The 24692-nt window shown below is 41.4% G+C and overlaps 1 protein-coding gene across 1 annotated transcript in view; it reads right to left on the bottom strand.

Annotated features, from left to right (window-relative positions):
• Window positions 1–24692, bottom strand: part of HPS1 (HPS1 biogenesis of lysosomal organelles complex 3 subunit 1) — a 40643-nt gene that overhangs the window by 3038 nt on the left and 12913 nt on the right. Inside the window, exons 9-17 of the mRNA XM_063435252.1 lie at window positions 15620–15674; window positions 14403–14464; window positions 14149–14316; window positions 13579–13758; window positions 12921–12988; window positions 10414–10545; window positions 8900–8961; window positions 2168–2316; window positions 1221–1334 (exon numbers count right to left, since the gene is read on the bottom strand). Coding sequence (XP_063291322.1) covers window positions 1221–1334; window positions 2168–2316; window positions 8900–8961; window positions 10414–10545; window positions 12921–12988; window positions 13579–13758; window positions 14149–14316; window positions 14403–14464; window positions 15620–15674 — 990 coding nt within the window. The remainder of the gene's footprint in view (window positions 1–1220; window positions 1335–2167; window positions 2317–8899; window positions 8962–10413; window positions 10546–12920; window positions 12989–13578; window positions 13759–14148; window positions 14317–14402; window positions 14465–15619; window positions 15675–24692) is intronic.

Here is a 24692-nt window from a genome sequence, read left to right as displayed (position 1 = left end):
TCTCCAGCCCCCCTAGGAGAACCATTATTTAGTATAATGCCAATGAATACTAAATAATAAATTACTGTAGAACACTTTGAGCACTTGCAGTTCTGGTGCTTAAAACAAAAGTCAGGACTACCAACAGGTAGTCCATGGCAAAGTTCTGATTATAACTCCACTAGACCCTCAGGGGTTATACCCTCTTCCTGCAAAAAGCTAAGCAAGAGGGGGAGAGGGAAATATATACAACCCCACTACACAATTTCACTTAACTTCACACACATTCACACTTAGCCAACTCGACACCTATACATTACAATCAAACCCAGCTAACACACACATACCACTAAAGGTGTATTCCTTAGGAAGGACTGATGAAGGGAGCCCTTTTTTAATACCTGTACCCAAGGGCCCTGTAGATCCTAGTTAGGCCCCTGGATACTAGGATACTATGTTCGCCCCATGAGACAATGGTATGTCCACTCACCTGGCACATTACCTGTAAACAGGGTTGGATTTACATCTATAGAAAAGTAAGTATTAAATAGACTGGTCAGTATAGAAAGGGCTGGAATGGGGAATTTCAAACAAGATAACGCTACTATTTACCCATGCCTACATGTTTACAGTAAGCATAATATATAGCTTCAGACCTTTACTTAGTCGGAAACCTGATGGAAAAATCTGTCCTCCGATTTGTTGCTTTAAAAAGCAACTTATGGTTTGTTCCCCTCCCCAGACTGCCAGAAGTAAACAGTATTTACAGAGACAGTGGGGTTTTACAGTACCAAGGTAGTACCATGGGATATGGCCTTTCTAGCTATTGCCCAGCCATTTGTTTACATCCGCTGGCTGCTCACTGTTTTAATACATATGTCCCCCCTGTGGCCTGGCAGGTGGGGGCATAAAGGAGGTTTCACAAGTCCCTTATACCAATATAGAGGTTACATTGATAATGCTGCCAGTGGGTAATAGTTCAGATAAAATCCAGGCCCCGTATCTAAACAATCTGGTAGCTTTCGGTACAGCTTTATTCCAGACCAAAATCAGGCTCATTTGAAGCCAACTGCAAAAAATATGGACAAAGTTAAATATTGTGAAAAGGGTCAGGATTTTGCAGTCAGAATGGCACCATACTGCACTGATTGGTTTTGCTCCAATCAGTTTGGGGACACTCGGCTTTTAGTGAATGACACTGTTCGTTTAGAAGTTTGTAAAGAAACATGGCCCAAACTCACAGCTTCGTTCTCAAACCAGAGGAAGTAACAGCAAAAATAATCGCCATCTCGAAACGTTACGGTTGTGTATCCTTTCTGAAGATATCGTCGAGACATCCCAATAAGGGACCAAACCTTAAAAAGAGGCATATAAATTATACATGTATTCTGTAAATACAACTGATAAACCTAACCAACCCCTTTATACCTGAATGGTCCTAATGGTTTATAAACCCACTAATACTAAGTATTGTAATGTCAGAACAAAGTAATGCGCTTATCAGCCCTCTAATACTCACATGACTTGACCAAGCCAAATACTGTTATGTTAGGATTTCCAGACTTTGAAACTAAATTTTTAGTATGTACAATATATGCTACAACACTTACATCCTTACTACTTATTGTACATTAAAAGGGTTTGCGAAACCCCTAAACCATTTTCTGAACTACTGTTCTAAATTACTGTTTAAGCTAGAATGGTAAAAATGGACACATCTTCTAGTTAATTTATTTTAGTCAATTCATTGTTTAGTATTAGGTTTGTTTGTATTTTGTGTAGGACTCGAACAATTGCAAAGCCTTGTAAAAAAAATATTCTTGCCCTGCACTGGGATGTGCATAATGTGGTTAGGTGAATATTTTTCTAAGCAATGGAACATTTTATATAGACAGAGTAACTTGGTATCACATTATACTGAACAGCAGTTATTGACACAGGGAGAGGAATTCTTTGAACGCATAACTCTAACAACACAGAATTTGAAATCCATTCAACTTGTCTTTTTTCCCAGATCCTATAGTTTATTACAAATGCCTGTAACCTCAGGCTCATTTCTGAAGCCTTGAACTATTGCGAACCCTTCTGTTACGCTTTGTTAAACTTGTTTTCTTGGAGGAATGCAGACTCATCTGTTCATTTCGCTTACTAAGACTTCTGTACGCACACAAACCTTCAATACAAATACCTTGTGTTTTATGAAATTAGCCATCAGGCTGTTTCCAAGCTCTGAAGAAGATTTTTCATCAATGTTCATAGAAGGAGCCACCATTTGTCCTACAGTGCGATCTACATAGATAAAATGCACCAGACCTGGGAAGTCCTCCAAGTAAGTGAACCCTTCGGTTAAAGAAAATAGTTTATGAAACCTCACCTTAATGGTGCATCCTATAAACAGATTTTTCTTTCCAGATTACATTTTTAAGATTATCTACAATTTCAGAGGCATGTGAAGGTGTGAAGGTGTGAAGCTGGTGCTGATGAAAAAAAATATACTCACTCCAAAGATTTTTAACATTATGTTTACTTATCTGCTACATTTAACAAATATATTTTTTATGAAGTCTGAAAAATAAAAACTATTCTAGGAATCCACATCATGTTGTGTACCTCTATCCTGGACATGAGTGCCTCCATATTGACTGCCCGTCAAACATTGTCAATAGTGCTGACCTGTTCAGCCATTGAATGTTGTAAATGCAGGAGTTTCTTGTCCTCCGATGCAATGTGTGCCATGATTGTGCCTGGACTAAACTGGAGTATAATGTAATTTGCCAACTCTTTAATATACATTTAGAAAACTTAGCATCAACGTTTTATGTGATTTTCAATGTTTTATTCAATACAAAGTCATATTACTAACACTATAGGAACCTTCTGCATCTCCTTCCCAACAATTAAAGGTCTAAACATAACCTTTTTGAACTTTCCTGATTTCAGCACCAATGTCCGGACGTTATCAGTCAATGGGGGGAACTGAATGTGCATGTGCAGCAAGCACCACACACGCATTAGGCCTTCCCCTATATGGAAATGTTGACTGAATGCTTTTCTATGGGGTTTTCCCAACATGCTGAATGACCTCATGCAAAGTATGGTTTCATGGAGACAAACTCAAGAGTTTATCTGAAACTGCAATGTTTTACAATTCACCCAGATAACATCAATGAGATGTTGTGGTAAAGGGACTTAGTGTTTTTTTGTTTTTTTTTTTACAGGTCATTTAGGAGTCAGAACATACCTTCCTATTATTTCTGGGATCCAGGGCATTTAATGGATAGGGCATTTTAGCTGAGCAAATTCAACATTGATTACAAGTTTTATACGGGCCCCACACTGATACAGTCTTCTGTTAGCCTAGTCATAGAAGCTATGGTTTAGAGTAGACCTGTGCTATGCCATGAGCCATGTCAATCTGTATAGGACTGAGAGTGAGCCATGTGTAACACAACCGTATGCACCAGTGTGGAATGAAAGCCATTTAAGAGCTTTATGGTTGTGATCTGAATTTGTTTCAATCTATGAAATCAACACACTTTAAGATCTCATGTAAATTCAAAATGCCATTAACTGTATGAAGCCTAGAATTGTAATTAACTAGTTGGCATCATTTATTCTAAGAATATTCAAGATGCATTACTAATATCTTTAGCAGTAGGTGATATGCACTACAAATTTATTGAGGTCCTCGTAGCCAACAGAACAATGTTTCCACCTATTGATAACGCTTAGTTGAGAAAGACCCATCGCTAGGTCAAAATGTTGTTCTGTGTTCTTTAAGAACCTTAATAAATGTGGGTTGCATTTCACCTACTGTTAAGTTCTAGACTATTTTCTACAGAGTTGTAAGTTGGTTACAGAGCCAGAGTCTGTTTTGCTCCAGCAGAGGAGTGAGTACATGTATGGGTGGGTGCAAGTAGTTTTTCTTTGTCGTTATCTTTGATTTGCTATAGGAAAAAGTTCTCTGAACAAAATTTATGGAGGTCGCTACCACCTAACTCCTACAGATGTGCCTCTGCACAGACATAAAATTGCAGTGAGTAGTGTCCCTTTACGGGTTCAAAAGACACTCTTTGGGCTGAAAAGTTGCCTGGTGACAGTTAAGAAAAAAATATAAATAAGGAGAATGAGTACTGAATCTTTTCGTTGTTTTTTTAGACCGTTGTTTTGTTCGGGAGGCAACAATGGAGCCACAAATTTGTGATATCTATATATAAAGAGAAACCACTTCAAGTTCAAATGTTACCAGGTTATTTCACAGCTGCCAACGCTGATAAAAATAAGAAATTATTATACTTATCAGGATTAAGGTAGTCATTCCAAGATTTAACCTTTGGAAGACTGGTCTGCTATTGTGATATCATCTTCTCACTGGTTTATTTATATTAGAGAATGTGTTACATTATTTGTAGTATAACTGAATTTACAGACACAGACCAACAATCTGGAACAGCAGCTTCTTTCCCTGGTCTTTTAGAGAATGAAAAGCCATCAATCAAGACTGAACGAACACAATCTAACAGTCTTTCAGAGCTATCATCTCTGAGCCAGACATTCACTTGGAACTCAATGCAAACATATTGAAACTGCTTTAATAATAAAATAACTGAAATATCTATACTACAGAGGAACAAATACAATATAAATAACAAGAAGGTAAAACCTTCAATAATGTTTATTCATGGTATTGGAAAATCCCGTTTTACACTGCTTTATAAATATATAACAACAACAAGTTTTGCCTTTGAAAAGAAGCCATAATACAACCCATAAGGATAACAATTTATTTTTGGCTTTGCAACCATAAAATGATAAATGATAATAAAAGAAAACCTGCAGTGTATATAGCGCCATCTTCTGTCAAATATCAGTAAATGTCATAAAACAATTAAAATAACATATATAATGCATCCTTTCTGGAATACAATTGCTGTAAAATCCAGGGAATGGCTGAGCTGTCAAAACATATCTACTTTTATTGCGGACGTCTTATAAAAGCATTGCTGAAATGCAATATTTTGTGGACCCAGGATATACTTGAAAACGAGAGAAATCTCAATGTATCTTTCCTGGTAAAATATTTTATAAATAAATATTATTAGGTATGTGATCATATGTATACTGATCAGCCACAACAATAAAACCACCAGCCTACAGTTATGTAGGTCCCCCTTTGTCCTTCCAAAACAGCTCTGATGCTTCGAGACACGGACTACACAAAACCTTTGAACTGGTCCTGCGGTATCTGGTAGCAAGGCATCAGCAGCAGGTCCCTTTAGTCCTGCAAATTGTGAGGTGGGGCATACAATACTTCTTGCCTAACAAAGAGCATATGTGTGTAATTGTGTGATAGCACTGCACTCCAGGTCTACATTCCTATACAAAAAAAAAAAAATTGTAGTGCCCGAAAGCCAGCCTGCAGCCAGGGATAAGTGGGATGAGTGGCCCATATCCCACTGCATGAAGTGGGATACATTTTAGTATAATATTTTCCAAAAATCTCCCTGCTCCCCTTTAATCTATAGACCATGCCTCTTCATCTATGTGAAAACCCCAATTATTATCTGCTAACAAGTTTACCAACATGGTCCTCACACCTTTAATAGCTTTGCTATGTTTTCACTCTGAACGTGTCCTATGGAATCTGGCACTAAGACATTAGCTGCAGAAACTTCAAGTCGTGCAAGTTGCAAAGAGGGACCTCCATGGATTGGATTTGTTCTTCCAGCACATGCCACAAATGCCTAATTGGGGTGAGATCTGGAGAATTTGGAAGCAGAGTGAACACCTTGGACTCTGTGTGATGTTCCTCAAACCATTCCTGAACAATTTTTGCAATGTGGCAGGGCGCATTATCCTGCTGAAAGAGGCCACAGCCAACAGGAAACACCATTACCATGAAGGGGTGTACGTGCTCTGCAACAATCGCTAGGTAGGGTGTACGTATTAAAGTAACATCCATATGAATGCCAGAACCCAAGGTTTCCCAGCAGAACATTGCCCAAAGTTTAACACTTACTCCACCATCCTGCCTTCTTCCTATAATGCATCCTGCTGCCATCTCTTCCCCAGGTAGATGACACACACAGAGCCAGCCATCCAACTTCTCTAAAAGAAAATGTGATTCATCAAACCAGACAACCTTCAGCCGTTGCTCCATGGTTTAGTTCTGACACTCACATCCCTATTGATTGCGCTTTTGGAGTTAGACCATGGTCATCACGGGCTGCTACGCCGCAACAGACAAAGCAAATTACGATGCGTTGTGTGTTCGGACATCTTTCTATCATGGCCAGAATTACGTTTTTCAGCAATTTGAGCTACAGTAGCTCTTCTGTTTGATCGGACCAGATCTGCTGGCTTTCACTGCCCCAGGTTCATCAATGAGCCTTGGGCGCCCATGTTCCTGACGCCCGTTCACCAGTTGTCCTACCTCACACCACTTTTGCTAAGTACTAACTGCTGCATATTGGAAACAAGACTTACCGTTTTGGAGATCCATCATTATTTGGCTCTTTTCAAAGTCACTCAGAGCTTTGCGCTTTCCCATTTTTCCTGCTTCCAACACATTAAATTTCTGTATGTTTAGTGCATCTTAGAATATTGAAAAAAAAATAACAAAAAAAAAATAATATATTTTAAATCCTGATTTTTGCATGGTGCCCACTAAGGAACAGCAAAATACAGTTTTAAATTTTAAAAGGCTATTAAGAATCCCCTTATAAAAATGATTCATTTTTGAAAACACCTTGAGCAATAGCTCCACCCCCTTTTTTCTCCACTTCCAAGAGGAAGCAGCAGGAGACATACATATGTACAACTGTACTTTTCCCATAAGCCACTGCACTTTCGTTGAAGAAAGCCACGAATAATCACTTGTATTAGAATGCAAGTTGCAATTTAATTACGTGAAGAAAAAAATTTCAGAAAAGTTCTAAAATTAATTGAAGCCACCAATGGGTTGTGCAAGATAATCAACTTTCAATTAATGAAATGCTGCTTACAGTTCTACTCCACAACAATCCATTATTGAACAGTTAGCAACATGCATGTCTCACACACACACAAGCTAATCCCTCATAGAACATTACAGAAAATCAGAGATGGGTTCCTGGTTTCTATAGAAGTCACCAGAGGGGATGCTTTTAGTTAAATCCAAGCAATGGATCCCTTTAAATGAGCGTGACCAAATAGTTTTTGATATTTTTGGCTGACAACAGCAGCTACAAACATCTACTAGGGGACCTTATAAATAATAAAAATAAATGCCAAGCCAGTTTAGTTTCACAAAGCAGAGCTAGACAGATTTTTCATCTAAAATATTCCCTAGAAGAGATTATTTGTACAGCACAGGAACTGAATTCATACATGCATTGTTAATATTAAAGAAGGTCCTACAACAACCTTCACAGCAAGAAAACAAAAACAAAATGTGAAGCAACAAAGAAGCGTTCTTAGGATACACACGATGGCATGTTTCCTGCCAACGAACGTTTTTATATCTAACACAGAGCTATATGACAGCACAATGTCTTATTTATATAATGCCAAAAACCTGACTCCATATTAGGACAGGTTGGGACAACCCGCTTATTGAATGTACGGTGATCTGATGGCACATTATCAGGTGAAAATGAAGATATTAGATGCCACTAATCGGGAGTCTCTAGTTCTGGTCTACTGTTTTTTTGTTTTCTTTACTTATTAGCACATTAAATCCTTTTCTTGTTGAGGTTAGTATATGAAGTTCAACCCTCAGCTGCAGTTGCACTCATAAGACCTAAAGAGTGGTGCTGCTCAATAAGCCGATAGTGGCCATGCCAAAGTCCGTATCAATGTATTCCGAGTACCATTGGCAGAAGAACTCTACGCATCGTAACCTATCAAAAAGTACGTTCTCGTGGATCTGTCTCCTTGCACACAGTGACTTTCTTACTGCAGAGATTTGTGAAAAATTGTTGCATCTATAGGGCCGCTAACTGCCCCTCTGAAATCAAACATGAAATTATGGTTTCTCCTTTTGGAATCCGTAGTTTGTCAGAATTTGGCATGCCATTCACTCCCCTATCTGGCTCTGAAGGATGCCCAAAACCATACACATGATCAGGTGGCGGCTCAGGCAAATGCTGTTAACATGCAAGTTCATGGGACTCAGAATACATTAATAATAACCTTGGCATGTCTCTTTAACCGACTCCTTACTGGAAGGTGACCAGGACAGTCCAATCGGAAGCCTACTGCCTAATCATAATACACAGGAAGTTGTCAAGAAGTATAAAATTCTTTATGATGTAAGTCAACTTCTGCTCACCTGAGCTCCCGTTAAATTACGATGGCAACAAGAAGACACAGTGATCAGGGGTCATCACCTAGAGCCAGCGCATTAGATATTGCACAAAGGATGGGGATTAGCGTCTGCTAACTCCCAACATGACATGGAAACATTGTTCATTTTAATTAAATTATAGTATTTTCATAGTGAGTGGTGGAGGATAAATAGAAAGGAAAATAGAAGATAAAAATCTAACCAGAAATATTTACGTCATCAGCCCAAAAATACACTATAGTTTAATATTTTTTTTTTACATATACTAAGTAAAAAAATAAAATGTAATTGTGATTCATGAAAATGCCATCACATTAGACAGTGATCCATTCTACCTTGCTCACAATTCGCGATTTATTCACTAAACTGTAGTAAACTGGAACCGAATGTAAAAATGTAGGTGAAAGTAGGTGATTTGGAGAAATTCTCCAATATGAGCTTTAGTCACCGCTTGGCCATGTTCGGCCTCAATTAGAAAACCCGTTCCTGCAAGCGGCTAAATCACTAGACATTAAAAGGCGGTTACGATAATCAATGCTGGTATATTTAACTAAACCAAAACCGCAGGATCAGGAGTAAAAAAAGGATATGTGACCATGGTGATATTTCTTTTACTCTTCACCAGCAAGAATTCCTTCCAGTCCATCAATTTCTCCCTGTAAAAACGACAACAAATAAATCCACTTATCTGCAGAGCCTCTTCTTGTGATTTTTGTAACATCTCACAGCCATCCATTTACCCAAGTTATCAGCAGCAAAGAAGTCGCATTTTATCTTCTGTATAACAGGGTTTGTTTTTTTTGTTACATTAACAGTGCCAGTTCCTCTTCGGAAAATCTGGTATTTCAAGTTTCTAATGTTTGTTCTAATTCCCAGTTATATTGACAAACAGAAAATGATACAACTGATCTAGAGATAGGTTCCCCGTGTATTGTCGTAACGCTGCTTTAATAGATAAGAGATGTGCATGCTATTGTACCAATATCTGCATAATTATGATGGCTTATTACAAATCCCCATAACACACATCATGCATATAGTGGTTATTTCATAATGCATCAGATGTTAATGCCATTATTGTGTTTACATTGTATAATGTTACCATTTTTTTTCTTTAAATGTCATAGATTTGTGCTTGATTTTACAGAGCGTTATAATAAATTAACCACTTACAAATGCGTGTGTGAGACTCTGATTATATTAGATATGTGCCCCTTTTTGTCTGTCACTCCTTTCCCTAAGGAGGTCAATAACATTTAGCAAATAGATAATAATGCCTTGTTTTAATAACATTACAATGACTTCTTGCACATTTTCTTGTGCAACAAAGTGCGTACATGGTTTCATACAAGAAAAGGACCTCAAAACGCTCGCACTGTAGGTGGAAGATCTTCACAAAAACGGTCAGGGGTGAAAAGTGCCTAATTGTGCCTACACAAGATTGAGAAAAGGTTTTCTAGCAGAGAGTTATATCTGAAGCCCTTAAACAGGCAAGTGTTAACCTGGAACTAGAAGACAAAAACACACACACAGAGGAAGCTAGGTGTTAGTGGAAGCACTTAACATAATGGACTTTCTTATAAAAAGCTTAATTTTGAAAGTTTCTCTAAGAGTTTTGAAAAAAAAAAAAAAAAACTATCTGCAAAATGCCACCGAATGGTGATCACTGATGAAAGGTTTGTGCCTCCAGGAAGACTACCAAACTTGGAGGTTCAAGGACTTCTCAACATTCCTCAATCCACATTAAGCTGCAATGAGGAGTGCCATCTAACCCTGGGTGAAATAGTATGCCGAATAAATAAAAATAGGCATGTCAATACTAAAATCAATACTAATCTGAACATATTGATGAATCTGATTGGACTGTTTGGGTTGGACTGTTAATATCAGCGTCAACAAACCTAAAGAAAAATAAGAGCAAGCATTGAGTCTCGCTCTTCCTTGTAATGAATGGGTCAACTGTATTACAAAAGTAACAAAGGGCTGATTTATATGTCATCGTCAAGTGTAAGAATTACATTCTGCAGCAGAGGAGAGCAATATTGTAATATGATAAGATGATCGCTTTTCAATGATTGCGAGAACCTATGACAGGACAACGCACTTACTGAATACGTTTTCTGGCTCGAGTCTGCAGATTCGGAGTAAGGGAATGTGTCCCGCTTATTGGAGAGGCTAGAAATAACTGTCGATATATTGAGCACAGCTGTCGTTTCATATTTCCACAAACCTGGAGCAGCCTGGAGATGAGACGTAGAAATTAGCGGGAAAAAATTGTAACTGATGGTTTCAAGTCAGTTGAGAAAACCAAATGGTTAGAAACATACATGCGCATTTATTGTACCTCCCTTACAAGACATGAAACCTGGTGTCCTTAACTATCTAGAAAGCTTTAGTACCACACTGTATCAGGCATTGCTGTCACATCCTGTTCGCGGGTCATTTCTGGCCACGGCTTCTGGTATCCAGTACTCTTTTTACAATTCTTTTTAAAGGACCACTATAGTGCCAGGAAAACACTTGTTTTCCTGGCACTATAGTGCACTGAGGGTGCCCCCACCCTCAGGGACCCCCTCCCGCCGGGCTCTGGGGAGAGGAAAGGGGTTAAAACTTACCTTTATTCTAGCGCCGGGCGGGGAGCTCTCCTCCTCCTCTCCGCCTCCGATCCTCCCTTTCAGCTGAATGCGCATGCGCGGCAAGAGCTGCGCGCGCATTCAGCCGGTCGCATAGGAAAGCATTTACAATGCTTTCCTATGGACGCTTGCGTGCTCTCACTGTGATTTTCACAGTGAGAAGCACGCAAGCCCTCTAGCGGCTGTCAATGAGACAGCCCCTAGAGGCTGGTTTAACCCATTTATAAACATAGTTTCTCTGAAACTGCTAGGTTTATAAAAAATAAAAGGGTTAATCCTAGAGGAACCTGGCACCCAGACCACTTCATTAAGCTGAAGTGGTCTGGGTGCCTAGAGTGGTCCTTTAAGTTTTTCTGGTTTTCTATTCTACGTCTGGTTTTCTTTATGCTGGGTTTTCTGGGTTCATTCCTTTATTCCGTTCCTGGCATTCCCAGTCTCTTCGATTCCTTTAAATGTTTGTTTTTTGTTGCCACACCCGTTCCTTTGCCATTAATCCTTTTTGTTTCAGTAGGTTCCTGCAAGCAGTAGTCTAATTTCCTCTGCTCTTTTCTTTGCAGGTAAGTACTGTGTGTGTTTTATTGTTGTTTATTTAGTCATGCATATCTAGGCAGTTAGGACCCACCGTAATTTGAGTACTTCGGCGCAGTGGTGGGCTGCATACATCTTGGCCATTTATGTATGTCTAAATCTCCAATGTTTATTACATATTTAGTACTTGGTTATTTCTCCTCTTGTTTTGCCTAGTTTATCTTGTCTTGTTCTAATTTTGTCTAGTATTCTCAGTTCATGTACAGTCCTGTCCTGCCCTGTTCTTGTTTACCTCATGTCTTGTGTACATGTTCTGCTTCCTGTCCTACTCCAGTTCTGGGTTCTTCTATAATCATGTCTTGTTAGGTGCCTATTCTAGTCTTGCCTTATTTCTAGTATTGGATACATATCTGCATAATATCAAGCTCCTGCGATCCGCAGTAGCTGCTTCAGGTCCCTGATATGTGGCCGCACAAACCCTTGTGCTCAACACCAGGGGTCGTGTGGTTACCCTGCACAAGACCACGATTGTTCATTTCCACACTAACTCCTACCATCTTCAGGCATACAGGGGTCCAGGTCTCCGGATGGCCACCAGTGACAATTGCAGAGAGGATAAAATACACTTTATTGGTGCAATGTACCAAAAAGAGAGATCCAGATTCTCTGAAACTGCTATGTTTATAAAAAAAAGAGTAAAAGCTAGCTGGACCTGGCACCCAGACCACTTCATTAAGCTGAAGTGGTCTGGGTGCCTAGAGTGGTCCTTTAAGAGTGCCTTTACTGGCTGTCTAGAGGAGCTTCCAGCAGCCTCATAGAGATTAACTCCATGAAACAATGCAAAATGTCCTCACGCTTTGCATGAGGTCATCCAGCATCTTGAAAAACCCCATAGGAAAGCACAGATTCAAGGTCTTATGGGGAATGCCTAATGAACATATGTGTTCATAATTTTGTCTTATTCATAAACTGGAGCCAATCCTTTCATAAATCTTTTAGCATTTTAAATTTCTACCATTTTCATCTTCCATTGGGGTGGGGGTTCAGATATCTATTAACAACTGAGAAATTGCAATTATGAACAGAATTTCCACAAGATCATACCCAACAGTAAAGTCATATAGTGCAAATGGAAGGAAGAATAATTGTGTGAATTACACATAAAACCCTACAAAACTATATTATAAGAAATATGATAAGTTTTGCAGTTGAATTCTCTGGCAAAAACAATTAAACATACAGCCGTTTTCCGAACCTAACAGACACAAAGAAAAGTACTCTACTGAAAATGTAAAAAAAGCTAGAATATAAGTAAACAAGATTGAAAAATGTAGTGAGAAAATACATTACATATATGAAATCCATTTACTTCATGCAAATTAATGCAACAAAGACCACACGTTTTCCCTTGTTCAGGCCAATGATATTGTCAGAGATAAATAGGTCAGACTTACTCGTCTGTAGTCCCAGTCTCACTTCTGGAGAAAGCTTTAGCCTTAAACTCAAGCCAGGTGTTTTGTAACTTAACAGAAAGAAAATAAATGTGTTATTTTAAAAAAATATTAAAAAAAATTACAAACTAAAAATGTGTAAATATGTTTCAAAAGAAAGCAGACATTAATGTTAGTCTATGCTGTTTGTATAGGTTATCACGCAAGGAGATCTCCTGTCTCCATGCACATAGCCCAATATAAATGCCGTTATTAGACCAAGATTTCCCTAACATACTTAACAGACAGGCTCATTTCATCTTGAGAGATTTTGAAACATTATAGCCCCCTGATCATCTACAAATGAGTGGGTGGGCTTATAGCTGCAGTTTTAACATGTATAACATTTATGATAGAGTTTTTTGAAAAGAGGGTCATATTTTTTTTTTTTTAGTTCTGAACAATTTTTCTGTTCTAATCATTATTGGCATTGGCTGTGCCTAGACTAAACTTGACTGGTCAATAATAATAAGAATAATAATAATAATAATAAAAAAAAAAAAGAAAAAATGAAAAATCGAGCATAACATGAAAAAAAGGTTAGCACATAATATTGGTGATTTCCATGGTTTTATTCAACGAGGTAAGTAAGCATTGTTTAGGGCAAAGATAGACTACACACCTGTATCTCACGACCACCAAGGGACTTCACAAACCTTTCTGTCCTCTGTTTAAGGTCTGCCATGAATGGATGAGATCTCAGAACTTGGTGAACATCCTGGCCCTCCAACAGTTTCTTCTCAATCATGCTATACCCATCTAAAAGCTGGTAAAGGGAAAGAGCAATATGGCTGCCAGGCAACTGACACCAAGAAAAAAAGAAAAGGCCATTAAAATAAAATAAAACAAAAAATATGGAATCTCTTTGGATAACAAGGAAAATGTAGCCTTTGAAGGTTCAATTATCTTTGAAGTGGACTTAAATATACACAAACTAAAAAAACCCTTTCAATTATATATAAAATATATATTTTTATTTCTACAGAGGGAATAAAATAATAATGTTACTGATAAAGCTTTGAGCATCTGCACAGTCAAATAGTGTTTCTATTCCAGTAAAGAATTCATTGGTAGAACAAGTGTCCATTGTGTCCTTTGCTACAGTTGATTTTTCATGTAACACGAGATTGTGTGTTTAATATAAAGAACTTCTTTGTCTACTGTAGAGAATGCACTTTGATTAGGTAGGTACCTTTGTCAATAGAATAAGGCATATTCCAGGCCATAGAGGTAGACAGTACATGGAATGTGGCATCATGGGGCAATACCCCTCCTTCGTGTTGGCATCCAAAAATACTCTTCTTGTGTTCGTAGATTCAGGAAGTGAACCAACCAGGGTTTTCAGACTGTCTTCGGCAATCTATAGCACCATTTAAAGAGAAATCGTTACACACAAATACTTGGAAAAATAACCTATAGGAACATCAGAAATGGAGAAACTTATACCTGTATTTCATTATCTGTAAAATGTGATGCTGCAGGATCATCATCAACCCAGCTCTCAGCGCCTAAAGAATTACAAAAAGTATATAAGAATATCAAAACAACAAAATGTATTGGGCATAAACCTAAGTGTCAACTCATGATGGGTAACGATTGTTTTTTTTAATTTTTTTATTTTGTGATTTTATAGCAATCTTTGTTGCAGGGCATTATGGGATACATCATTTTGCAATCACTGAAACCTCTAGAATGAGCATACGTAGCTACAGCCATCAAACTAGGATAATATCTATGCCTAATGAATCATAGCGATCTTTGTTCTTTGCAATGTCCTCCACATGGGTCTTCTGTCCATGGGACTGTGTGATTTACCCAACTTAACTTAATTTGCTTTTTTCACATCATTATCAATTATATTGCCACAGACTGTTCTTGTACGCTTACATCAAGGCCTTTGTATGTACATGTCTTTAATAAAAAGAGAGTTTAAAGAAATCGTTTTCCAAAATCCCAGCAGGACGACGACAGGCTGTGTCAGCCAACAGCCTCACCTCCTTGATACAGAGCCAGATAATGAGGGTGGCAAACTTATCCACAGAACCAAAAATAGAGGGAAATTAAAAAAAAAAAAAAAATACAAAAAAATAAACCTTCTGTTCATGACAAACAATGCTCTTGAAAATTGCATATAGGTTTCCTCCTTTCTACTATGTGAAGTTGGAACAGGTGAGCAGAAGTTACCCTGTGCAATTCTCAAGAGAGTGGGGGAGGTGGCGGTTTAACTTGCTCAGAACAACTTTTGTTTGTTTGTTTTTTTTCGTTAAGTGAGCTTTTTCTAAAACATAACATAAAAGGCAGAAAGCGTATTCATTTTTTCACTGCACAAATATAAAATACTTTGAGCATCACCTTCTGCTCCATACTAATGTTTACAATCTTGGTTTTGTGCCAACTAGTGCCCATTGTATAGGGATCTCGTGGTCGTGACTCCTTTTATGAGATCGGACAATTATGACCCATGCACACGGGTTTGGTCTCGCTAAAGGCAACACACTCCACTGAAATAGAGCCGGAGATGCATGTAAAGATTAACAGAATTAGGTTACAATTATTATTATTTTATTATTTATATAGCGCCATCACATTCCGTAGCGCTGTACAGTGGGTGTACAATCCTTCTGTATTTCAATATATTGCATGCCCTCTGTGTTTCAACTTACCCAGGCTACTGGTACTAGGAGACGGATCTGGGGTATAATATTCTTCCTCTGCTTCCTGAAGGATCAGAAAAAAACAAAACACAAAATGCATATAGAGCAGGTAAATACAATGCAATTCAGCTACAGGGGAGTACGACTCCTATCATGTTCAGCTGAGCATGGTGGGAGTGAAGGCCTCGAAAGCTGTAGGGCCAGAGTTTGGTTTTCTCCAGTGTTTTAAAACCCGTGCAATTCGAATTTTTCAATTTTTGGCCCCTTTTCTAAAATAATTCCTCTTTAGGACTATGGTGACATCATGTGGTCACTAAAGGAAGGACAAGCGTTTAGATGTTAACGAACATAAACTGTTTAGCCTTATTGCTGAAACTGGAGTGAATATTGCACAATAGATACTGATAGTTTATTTTGTAGTCCAGTTATATATTTTTAAACAGGGTGAACACATGAACAAGGTTATTTACATAAGAATGCTCTGTTGGAAATTAAACGTGAATTAAATATGAATATAACAATTTAGGCCAAGTCTGTTAGTGGCTATTTTAGTCTAAAAGTCCATAAATCACTAAATTCTTTACCCTATGCACACTAACCCTGTATAATATATATTAAAAGTGTATTTTATTCCATTGAACAAGAAATCGACGTTTCGGTCCGCACAGGGACCTTCCTCAGGATGAAGTCACACTTCATCCTGAGGAAGATCCCTGTGCGGACCGAAACGTTGATTTCTTGTTCAATGGAATAAAATACACTTTTTTTCATATTCTAAGTCAGTGAGTGCAGTCTAATTTCTACACCTATATTCATCAAAGAACCCCTAATGGACGGGCACCCGGCAAATTATACCACTGGATAACAGTAGGACTTTTAAGCGTGAGTGCAAGGATTTACTCATTTTTTTGTGTGTATATATATATATATACAGGACGATATTCAGAAATACCAAAATGAATTGATCCGATTTAAGAAAGTTAAGGTCGAGAAAGTAAACCATGACTATAAATTCCATCAGGTCTACCGCTGGCTAAGTGGCACAGAATCCAACACGAGGAACCCTGCCCCCAGATTTAGGACGCGGATAAGAAAACCTGCCCTACAAACAGTGGACATTAGTTCAGGTGAATCAGCTTCAGATGGAGAGAAGAAAGCTGACCCTCAAATAGAATTACAGGCTCCTTTTTTAAAGGATGGAGCGCATTCAAACGATCCACCTCGGGCTACCAATACCAGCGAACAGAGCAGAAGAGATCCCAGAGACATCCTAGACGTGGACAAAAGGGTCACAAGAAATATAGGAGCCATGGGAAAACCTCCCAGACAACGGAGATAACACCTATATTTAATCTCTCAAACAAAATCTTGGACCACAACCATATCTCACTCTTACAAAAAGGACTCACGTTCATACCCGTTGCCAAACCCAAGGAATTCGAGATGGCTATTGACATGTATAAGTTACAAAGAACTTTATATAGCCATGAAATAAGAAAGGAGGAGAGTCCCACTACGGTACACACCTTTCCAAACCGCCAGAAGAAAGATATTTATACATCGAATCATTCGATCAGGACTTTCATGCAAGTAGTGAGACATGAGATTAGCCCTATTGTGACAACCCCACCTCCTCACAGGGACAATTTATCAAAAGAAGAACATGTAGCATTAAAAGATCTGATTCAGGACCCCACCATCATAATCCGGCCAGCCGATAAGGGGGGTGCCACGGTTATACAAACCTATGCCGACTACAAAAAAGAAATCTTACGCCAACTACAGGACACGTCCACATATCAAAAATTGACTTATGACCCAGTTGGCAAATTCCAGAAAAGGATTGAAAAACTTATTGAAGAAGGCTTATCACATCGGTACTTGGACGAGAGGACGGCAAAATTTCTATTGGTCAAACATCCAAAGCATCCGGTGATGTATACATTACCGAAGATACATAAAAATCTGGAGCAGCCGCCTGGCCGCCCAATTGTATCTGCCAAAGGTGGATTAATAGAGCCGATTGCTCAATTTTTTGATCACTACATCAACAACAGTGTGAGGAAACTTCCGACGTGTCTGAAGGACACACAACACTTTATCAGCCAGATAGAGAACATGGATCTTACGGGTAAAGATATTTTACTGGCCACTATGGACGTCCAGAGCCTCTATACCATAATACCCAAACGAGAAGGAATTGAGGCTATAACTGAGATTTTGTCTAATGATGACACATACAATGGCCCTCACATCCCATATCTGATGGAATGGCTGGATATTGCGTTATCCTGTAATTACTTTAAATTCGAGGATACATTCTACCTCCAAGTCTCCGGGACCGCCATGGGTGCAGCCATGGCACCAGCCTATGCCAATGGCTTCATGTATTGGTTCGAAAACAAACATATCCTGCACGAGTATCAACCATACATAAGAAAATATACAAGATTTGTGGATGATATCTTCATTGTCTGGGAAGGCACCAATACCGCACTTGAAGAGATGGTTCAACAGATGAATACATTACCTATCCCAGTTAGGCTCACACTTAATTGGGATGAGCACAGCATTGAGTTCTTGGATGTGAAAATATACAAAGAGGAAAACCATCTTGGGTTTACTCTATTCAGGAAAACTACAGATCGAAACACGCTTCTGTCGGCCACCAGTTTCCATCCTCAACATGTTAAAGATTCTCTACCCATCTCACAATTTCTTCGGGTCATGAGATATAACAGCAATCCAGCTAATTGTGAACGTCAACTACAGGAGGTGTGGGATCGCTTCCTGGCAAGGGGTTTTCACCCTCGAACCCTGGAAAAAGCTAGAATGAATGCCGTAAACAAATTCAATCAAGTAAATACCACAAATGCCATCAGGAAGAAGAATATCTTCCTCCCAGTGACATTCAATACTGCCACTCCGACCCTAAAGAAATGCATTTATAAACACTGGAATATGTTTCAGGTAGATCACAACCTACCGGATAGATTCAAAACCAGACCTGTATTTAGTTACAGAAGGAACCGCAACCTCAGGGATCTACTGGTGCAAAATGACCCTCGACAGTGTTATGCTCTATTACCTAAAATCCAGAAGAAGGGCAGCTATAAATGCAGTGGCTGTGTTACTTGCAGCCACATGCTGACTGGAACCACATTTGCCCACCCCCACAGTGGAAAACGTATTCCTATTAACCACTACATCTCATGTAGGACCACACATGTGGTATACATGATTACATGCCCATGTGGACTATCCTACGTTGGGAAGACCGACATGACCTTAAGAGATCGGATTAGGGGGACATCGGTCGGGGATAACTACTGCCTTTAGGGATCAAAGAACAGATAAACCAGTGGCCAAACATTTCCTATCAGCACAACACTATCTACCGACTCTTCGGTTTATAGCAATCGACCATGTTCCGAACCCACCAAGAGGAGGAGACAGGTCCAAGCTACTACTCCAGCGTGAAGCCTACTGGATCCACGAACTAAAGACAGTAACCCCCAAAGGACTAAATGAACATCTTGTCCTTTCAATGTTTCTTTAGAATAATATTTTTTATGTCCACAGGTCTCGGACATCTCTCTGCTATATTTTTTTTGGTTTGTGAATAGTCTTTGTGATTGTGGTGTCTGTTTACACAGACTTAAAAAAATTAATGATCCTTTTTAGGATATATATTATGTACGTCATGGAGCAGAAATACTGGTCATCACGTACATATGTGGTGTCTCACTCTTTTGTTGTTGAAATAGATTATCATGACACTATAGGTCTGGGATGTTGATACAGCCAGTTGATATGTTACGTTGGATACATGATAAAAAAAAAATATATATACCCTCTAGAGGCTCAGGCCTAATAAGAGGTACAGTATTCAACACTGGATGGTAAACTATCTCATTCCCACACCTAACAGTTGAAATGGTATCTGATGCTTCTCCTTGAACCAACATCAGTATGCTATGGATTATATCAATGATCCTTCTACTTTGGACTAATTCCAGTATATATAGAAACATTGGATGCTTTTCTTTGAATTAGCCCCATTATGATACTTATAATTTATGTTATTTCTTTATGCTGGACCAATTGTAGTATACTTAGAAATAATTTGCTTATTAGTTTATGTTATGCATGTTCGCAGTTTAGTTTACTGCGCCCCAGATGTTGATGTGATCTGTCTTTTATTGTTTATTTTTTATTGTTTTAGTTCTGACATCTATCACACACTGTTCACTGATGTTATTTCGTTTGCACTTGCATGTCACTGCCAGATCACTGACATCATGGGGTTTTGTATGACTATGTCCTCCATTATTGTTGGTTATGTCCTACTCCCCGTTTTTATCGGGGGTAGGTAGAATTGCACGGTTTGATTGGTTGCTATGCAACCCGGTCACATGCACGTTTGTGCAGGTCAGGTGTTAGTTATCACGTGGTTCAGCTACTTCCGGGTTCCCCGGCTCGCCGGCTACCGGATCTTTACACTGGAATAGAGAGGTTGTTTGTTTGGTGACTTAGCAACCAGGTCACATGCACGATTACGTAAGCACTTTTCACGTGGTTTCTTCACTTCCGGGTTCTTCAGCTTTTCGGCTGTCTGATCTTCTGATTGGTAAGCGTTATTACACTTATATGTATATATTGTACACGTTTAGTATGCTTCACTGTGATCTTGATAAAGACCCCAGGAGGGTCGAAACGTCGATTTTTGGACACAGATTTTGTATTATGATTTAATACAGTAAAGACCATTTTTTCCACTATTGAAAAGTCCTAGTGTGCTCCCTTTATTTATGATTGTATATATTGGTACGCGGGATTGCACCTAGGCAGTTTTGATTTTTGTTCAGAGAAATCCAGGAGGAGTGCCTTGCTTATCCATTTTTTTGTATATATATATATATATATATATATATATATATATATATATATATATATATATATATATATATATATATATATATATATATATATATATATATATATATATATATATATATATATAAAAAAATACACTGATCAAAAAATTAAAGGGAACAAAAAAATAACATCCTAGATCTGAATTAATTAAATATTCTTCTGAAATACTTTGTTCTTTACATAGTTGAATGTGCTGACAACAAAATCACAAAAATTGAAAAATGGAAATCAAATATTTCAACCCATGGAGGTTTGGATTTGGAGTTACACTCAAAATTAAAGTGGAAAAACACACTACAGGCTGATCCAACTTTGATGTAATGTCCTTAAAACAAGTCAAAATGAGGCTCAGTAGTGTGTGTGGCCTCCACGTGCCTGTATGAGCCTGTGCATGCTCCTGATGAGGTGGCGGATGGTCTCCTGAGGGATCTCCTCCCAGACCTGGACTAAAGCATCTGCCAACTCCTGGACAGTCTGTGGTGCAACGTGACGTTGGTGGATGGAGCGAGACATGATGTCCCAGATGTGCTCAATTGGATTCAGGTCTGGGGAACGGGCGGGCCAGTCCATAGCATCAATGCCTTCGTCTTGCAGGAACTGCTGACACACTCCAGCCACATGAGGTCTAGCATTGTCTTGCATTAGGAGGAACCCAGGGCCAACCGCACCAGCATATGGTCTCACAAGGGGTCTGAGGATCTCATCTCGGTACCTAATGACAGTCAGGCTACCTCTGGCGAGCACATGTAGGGCTGTGCGGACCCCCAAAGAAATGCCACCCCACACCATTACTGACCCACTGCCAAACCGGTCATGCTGGAGGATGTTGCAGGCAGCAGAACGTTCTCCACGGCGTCTCCAGACTCTGTCACATGTGCTCAGTGTGAACCTGCTTTCATCTGTGAAGAGCACAGGGCGCCAGTGGCGAAATTGCCAATCTTGGTGTTCTCTGGCAAATGCCAAACGTTCTGCACGGTGTTGGGCTGTAAGCACAACCCCCACCTGTGGACGTCGGGCCCTCATACCACCATCATGGAGTTTGTTTCAGACCGTTTGAGCAGACACATGCACATTGGTGGCCTGCTGGAAGTCATTTTGCAGGGCTCTAGCAGTGCTCCTCCTGTTCCTCCTTGCACAAAGGCGGAGGTAGAGGTCCTGCTGCTGGGTTATTGCCCTCCTATGGCCTCCTCCACGTCTCCTGATGTACTGGCCTGTCTCCTGGTAGCGCCTCCATGCTCTGGACACTACGCTGACAGACACAGCAAACCTTCTTGCCACAGCTCGCATTGATGTGCCATCCTGGATGAGCTGCACTACCTGATCCACTTGTGTGAGTTGTAGACTCAGTCTCATGCTACCACTAGAGTGAAAGCACGGCCAGCATTCAAAAGTGACCAAAACATCAGCCAGGAAGCATAGGAACTGAGAAGTGGTCTGTGGTCACCACCTGCAGAACCACTCCTTTATTGGGGGTGTCTTGCTAATTGCCTATAATGTCCACCTGTTGTCTATCCCATTTGCACAACAGCATGTGAAATGGATTGTCACTCAGTGTTGCTTCCTAAGTGGACAGTTTGATTTCATCACAGAAGTGTGATTGACTTGTTGTTACATTGAGTTGTTTAAGTGTTCCCTTTTTTTTTTTTTTGAGCAGTGTATATTATTCTCAAATTCCTCTCATCAAATATAGGTCTTTACCGAAATTAAACCATAAAAATATATTTCTACAAAACATTTAACACACTATAAAATCTAAAAGATGTACAAATGAGCAAGTAATTAGCAATATTTTACCTGACTATGTCCTCAATTTAATATTATTGAATAAACTTTAAAAAAAGTTTTCCAGAAATATTTATATATAAAAAATAATTATCAATACATCACATTTTTTATATTAAATCACATTAAAAATATATCCAAAAACATATTTGAAAAGGATAGATAAATAAGGTTTTGTTTTTTATTTAACTTATTTTTTTAAAGAATCAAGCTGAAGAATATATAAAGTGATCAGCCACAACATTAAAATCATTGACAGGTGAAGGGAATAAAATTGGTTATATTGTTACCATGGCACCTATCAAGTGGTGGGATATATTAGGCAGCGAGTGTATAGTCAGTTTTTGAGTTTCATGTGTTGGCAGGGGCGTATTAGCCGCAAGGCAAACAAGGCATTTGCCTTGGGCGGCATTTTCCAGGGGGCGGCAAAAAACGCCGCCCCCAAATGCCCAGGGCAAATGCCTTGTTAGCCTCGCGGCTAACAGACATGCCGGTCAGGCGGGCGGCATTGTCGGGCGGCTGGCGAGGGAGCAATTACTCTGAGCTGTCTGCTCAGCTCCCTCGCGCGCCGCAGAGTGAGGCTGGGAGTCGGAATATGACGTCATGTGTGTGTCTGCTAGTGAGCGCGCCCGCCTGCCTGCTAGTCAGCGCGCCCGCCTGCCTGCTAGTCAGCGCGCCCGCCTGCCTGCTAGTCAGCGCGCCCGCCTGCCTGCTAGTCAGCGCGCCCGCCTGCCTGCTAGTCAGCGCGCCCGCCTGCCTGCCAGTCAGCGCGCCCGCCTGCCTGCCAGTCAGCGCGCCCGCCTGCCTGCCAGTCAGCGCGCCCGCCTGCCTGCCAGTCAGCGCGCCCGCCTGCCTGCCAGTCAGCGCGCCCGCCTGCCTGCCAGTCAGCGCGCCCGCCTGCCTGCCAGTCAGCGCGCCCGCCTGCCTGCCAGTCAGCGCGCCCGCCTGCCTGCCAGTCAGCGCGCCCGCCTGCCTGCCAGTCAGCGCGCCCGCCTGCCTGCCAGTCAGCGCGCCCGCCTGCCTGCCAGTGAGCGCGCCCGCCTGCCTGCCAGTGAGCGCGCCCGCCTGCCTGCCAGTGAGCGCGCCCGCCTGCCTGCCAGTGAGCGCGCCCGCCTGCCTGCCAGTGAGCGCGCCCGCCTGCCTGCCAGTGAGCGCGCCCGCCTGCCTGCCAGTGAGCGCGCCCGCCTGCCTGCCAGTGAGCGCGCCCGCCTGCCTGCCAGTGAGCGCGCCCGCCTGCCTGCCAGTGAGCGCGCCCGCCTGCCTGCCAGTGAGCGCGCCCGCCTGCCTGCCAGTGAGCGCGCCCGCCTGCCTGCCAGTGAGCGCGCCCGCCTGCCTGCCAGTGAGCGCGCCCGCCTGCCTGCTAGTGAGCGCGCCCGCCTGCCTGCTAGTGAGCGCGCCCGCCTGCCTGCTAGTGAGCGCGCCCGCCTGCCTGCTAGTGAGCGCGCCCGCCTGCCTGCTAGTGAGCGCGCCCGCCTGCCTGCTAGTGAGCGCGCCCGCCTGCCTGCTAGTGAGCGCGCCCGCCTGCCTGCTAGTGAGCGCGCCCGCCTGCCTGCTAGTGAGCGCGCCCGCCTGCCTGCTAGTGAGCGCGCCTGCCTGCCTGCTAGTGAGCGCACCTGCCAGTGAGCGCGCCTGCCTGCCTGCTAGTGAGCGCGCCTGCCAGTGAGCGCGCCTGCCTGCCTGCTAGTGAGCGCGCCTGCCTGCTAGTGAGCGCGCCTGCCTGCTAGTGAGCGCGCCTGCCTGCTAGTGAGCGCGCCTGCCTGCTAGTGAGCGCGCCTGCCTGCTAGTGAGCGCGCCTGCCTGCTAGTGAGCGCGCCTGCCTGCTAGTGAGCGCGCCTGCCTGCTAGTGAGCGCGCCTGTCTGCTAGTGAGCGCGCCTGTCTGCTAGTGAGCGCGCCTGTCTGCTAGTGAGCGCGCCTGTCTGCTAGTGAGCGCGCCTGTCTGCTAGTGAGCGCGTCTGTCTGCTAGTGAGCGCGTCTGTCTGCTAGTGAGCGTGTCTGTCTCTGACTGTGTGTGTTTGCCTGTTAGTGTGCGTGTGTCTGCTAGTGAGTGCTTGTGTCTGCTAGTGAGTGCGTGTGTCTGCTAGTGAGTGCGTGTGTCTGCTAGTGAGTGCGTGTGTCTGCTAGTGAGTGCGTGTGTCTGCTAGTGAGTGCGTGTGTCTGCTAGTGAGTGCGTGTGTCTGCTAGTGTGTGTCTGTAAGTGTGAGTGTGTTTGCCTGTGAGTGGGTTGTGCGTCTGTTAGTGAGTGTGTGTTTTTGTTAGCTAGTGTATGCGTATCTGTCAGTGAATGTGTGTGTGTGTGTGTGTGTGTGTGTGTGTATTTAGAAGGCGGGGTGGGGGGGAAGGGTTGGGTGGGGGGGGGGGGGG

The sequence above is a fragment of the Pelobates fuscus genome, chromosome 10, assembly GCF_036172605.1.
Source record: "Pelobates fuscus isolate aPelFus1 chromosome 10, aPelFus1.pri, whole genome shotgun sequence".
Lineage (NCBI taxonomy): Eukaryota > Metazoa > Chordata > Amphibia > Anura > Pelobatidae > Pelobates > Pelobates fuscus.
This window is presented reverse-complemented; position numbering and strand designations above follow the sequence as displayed.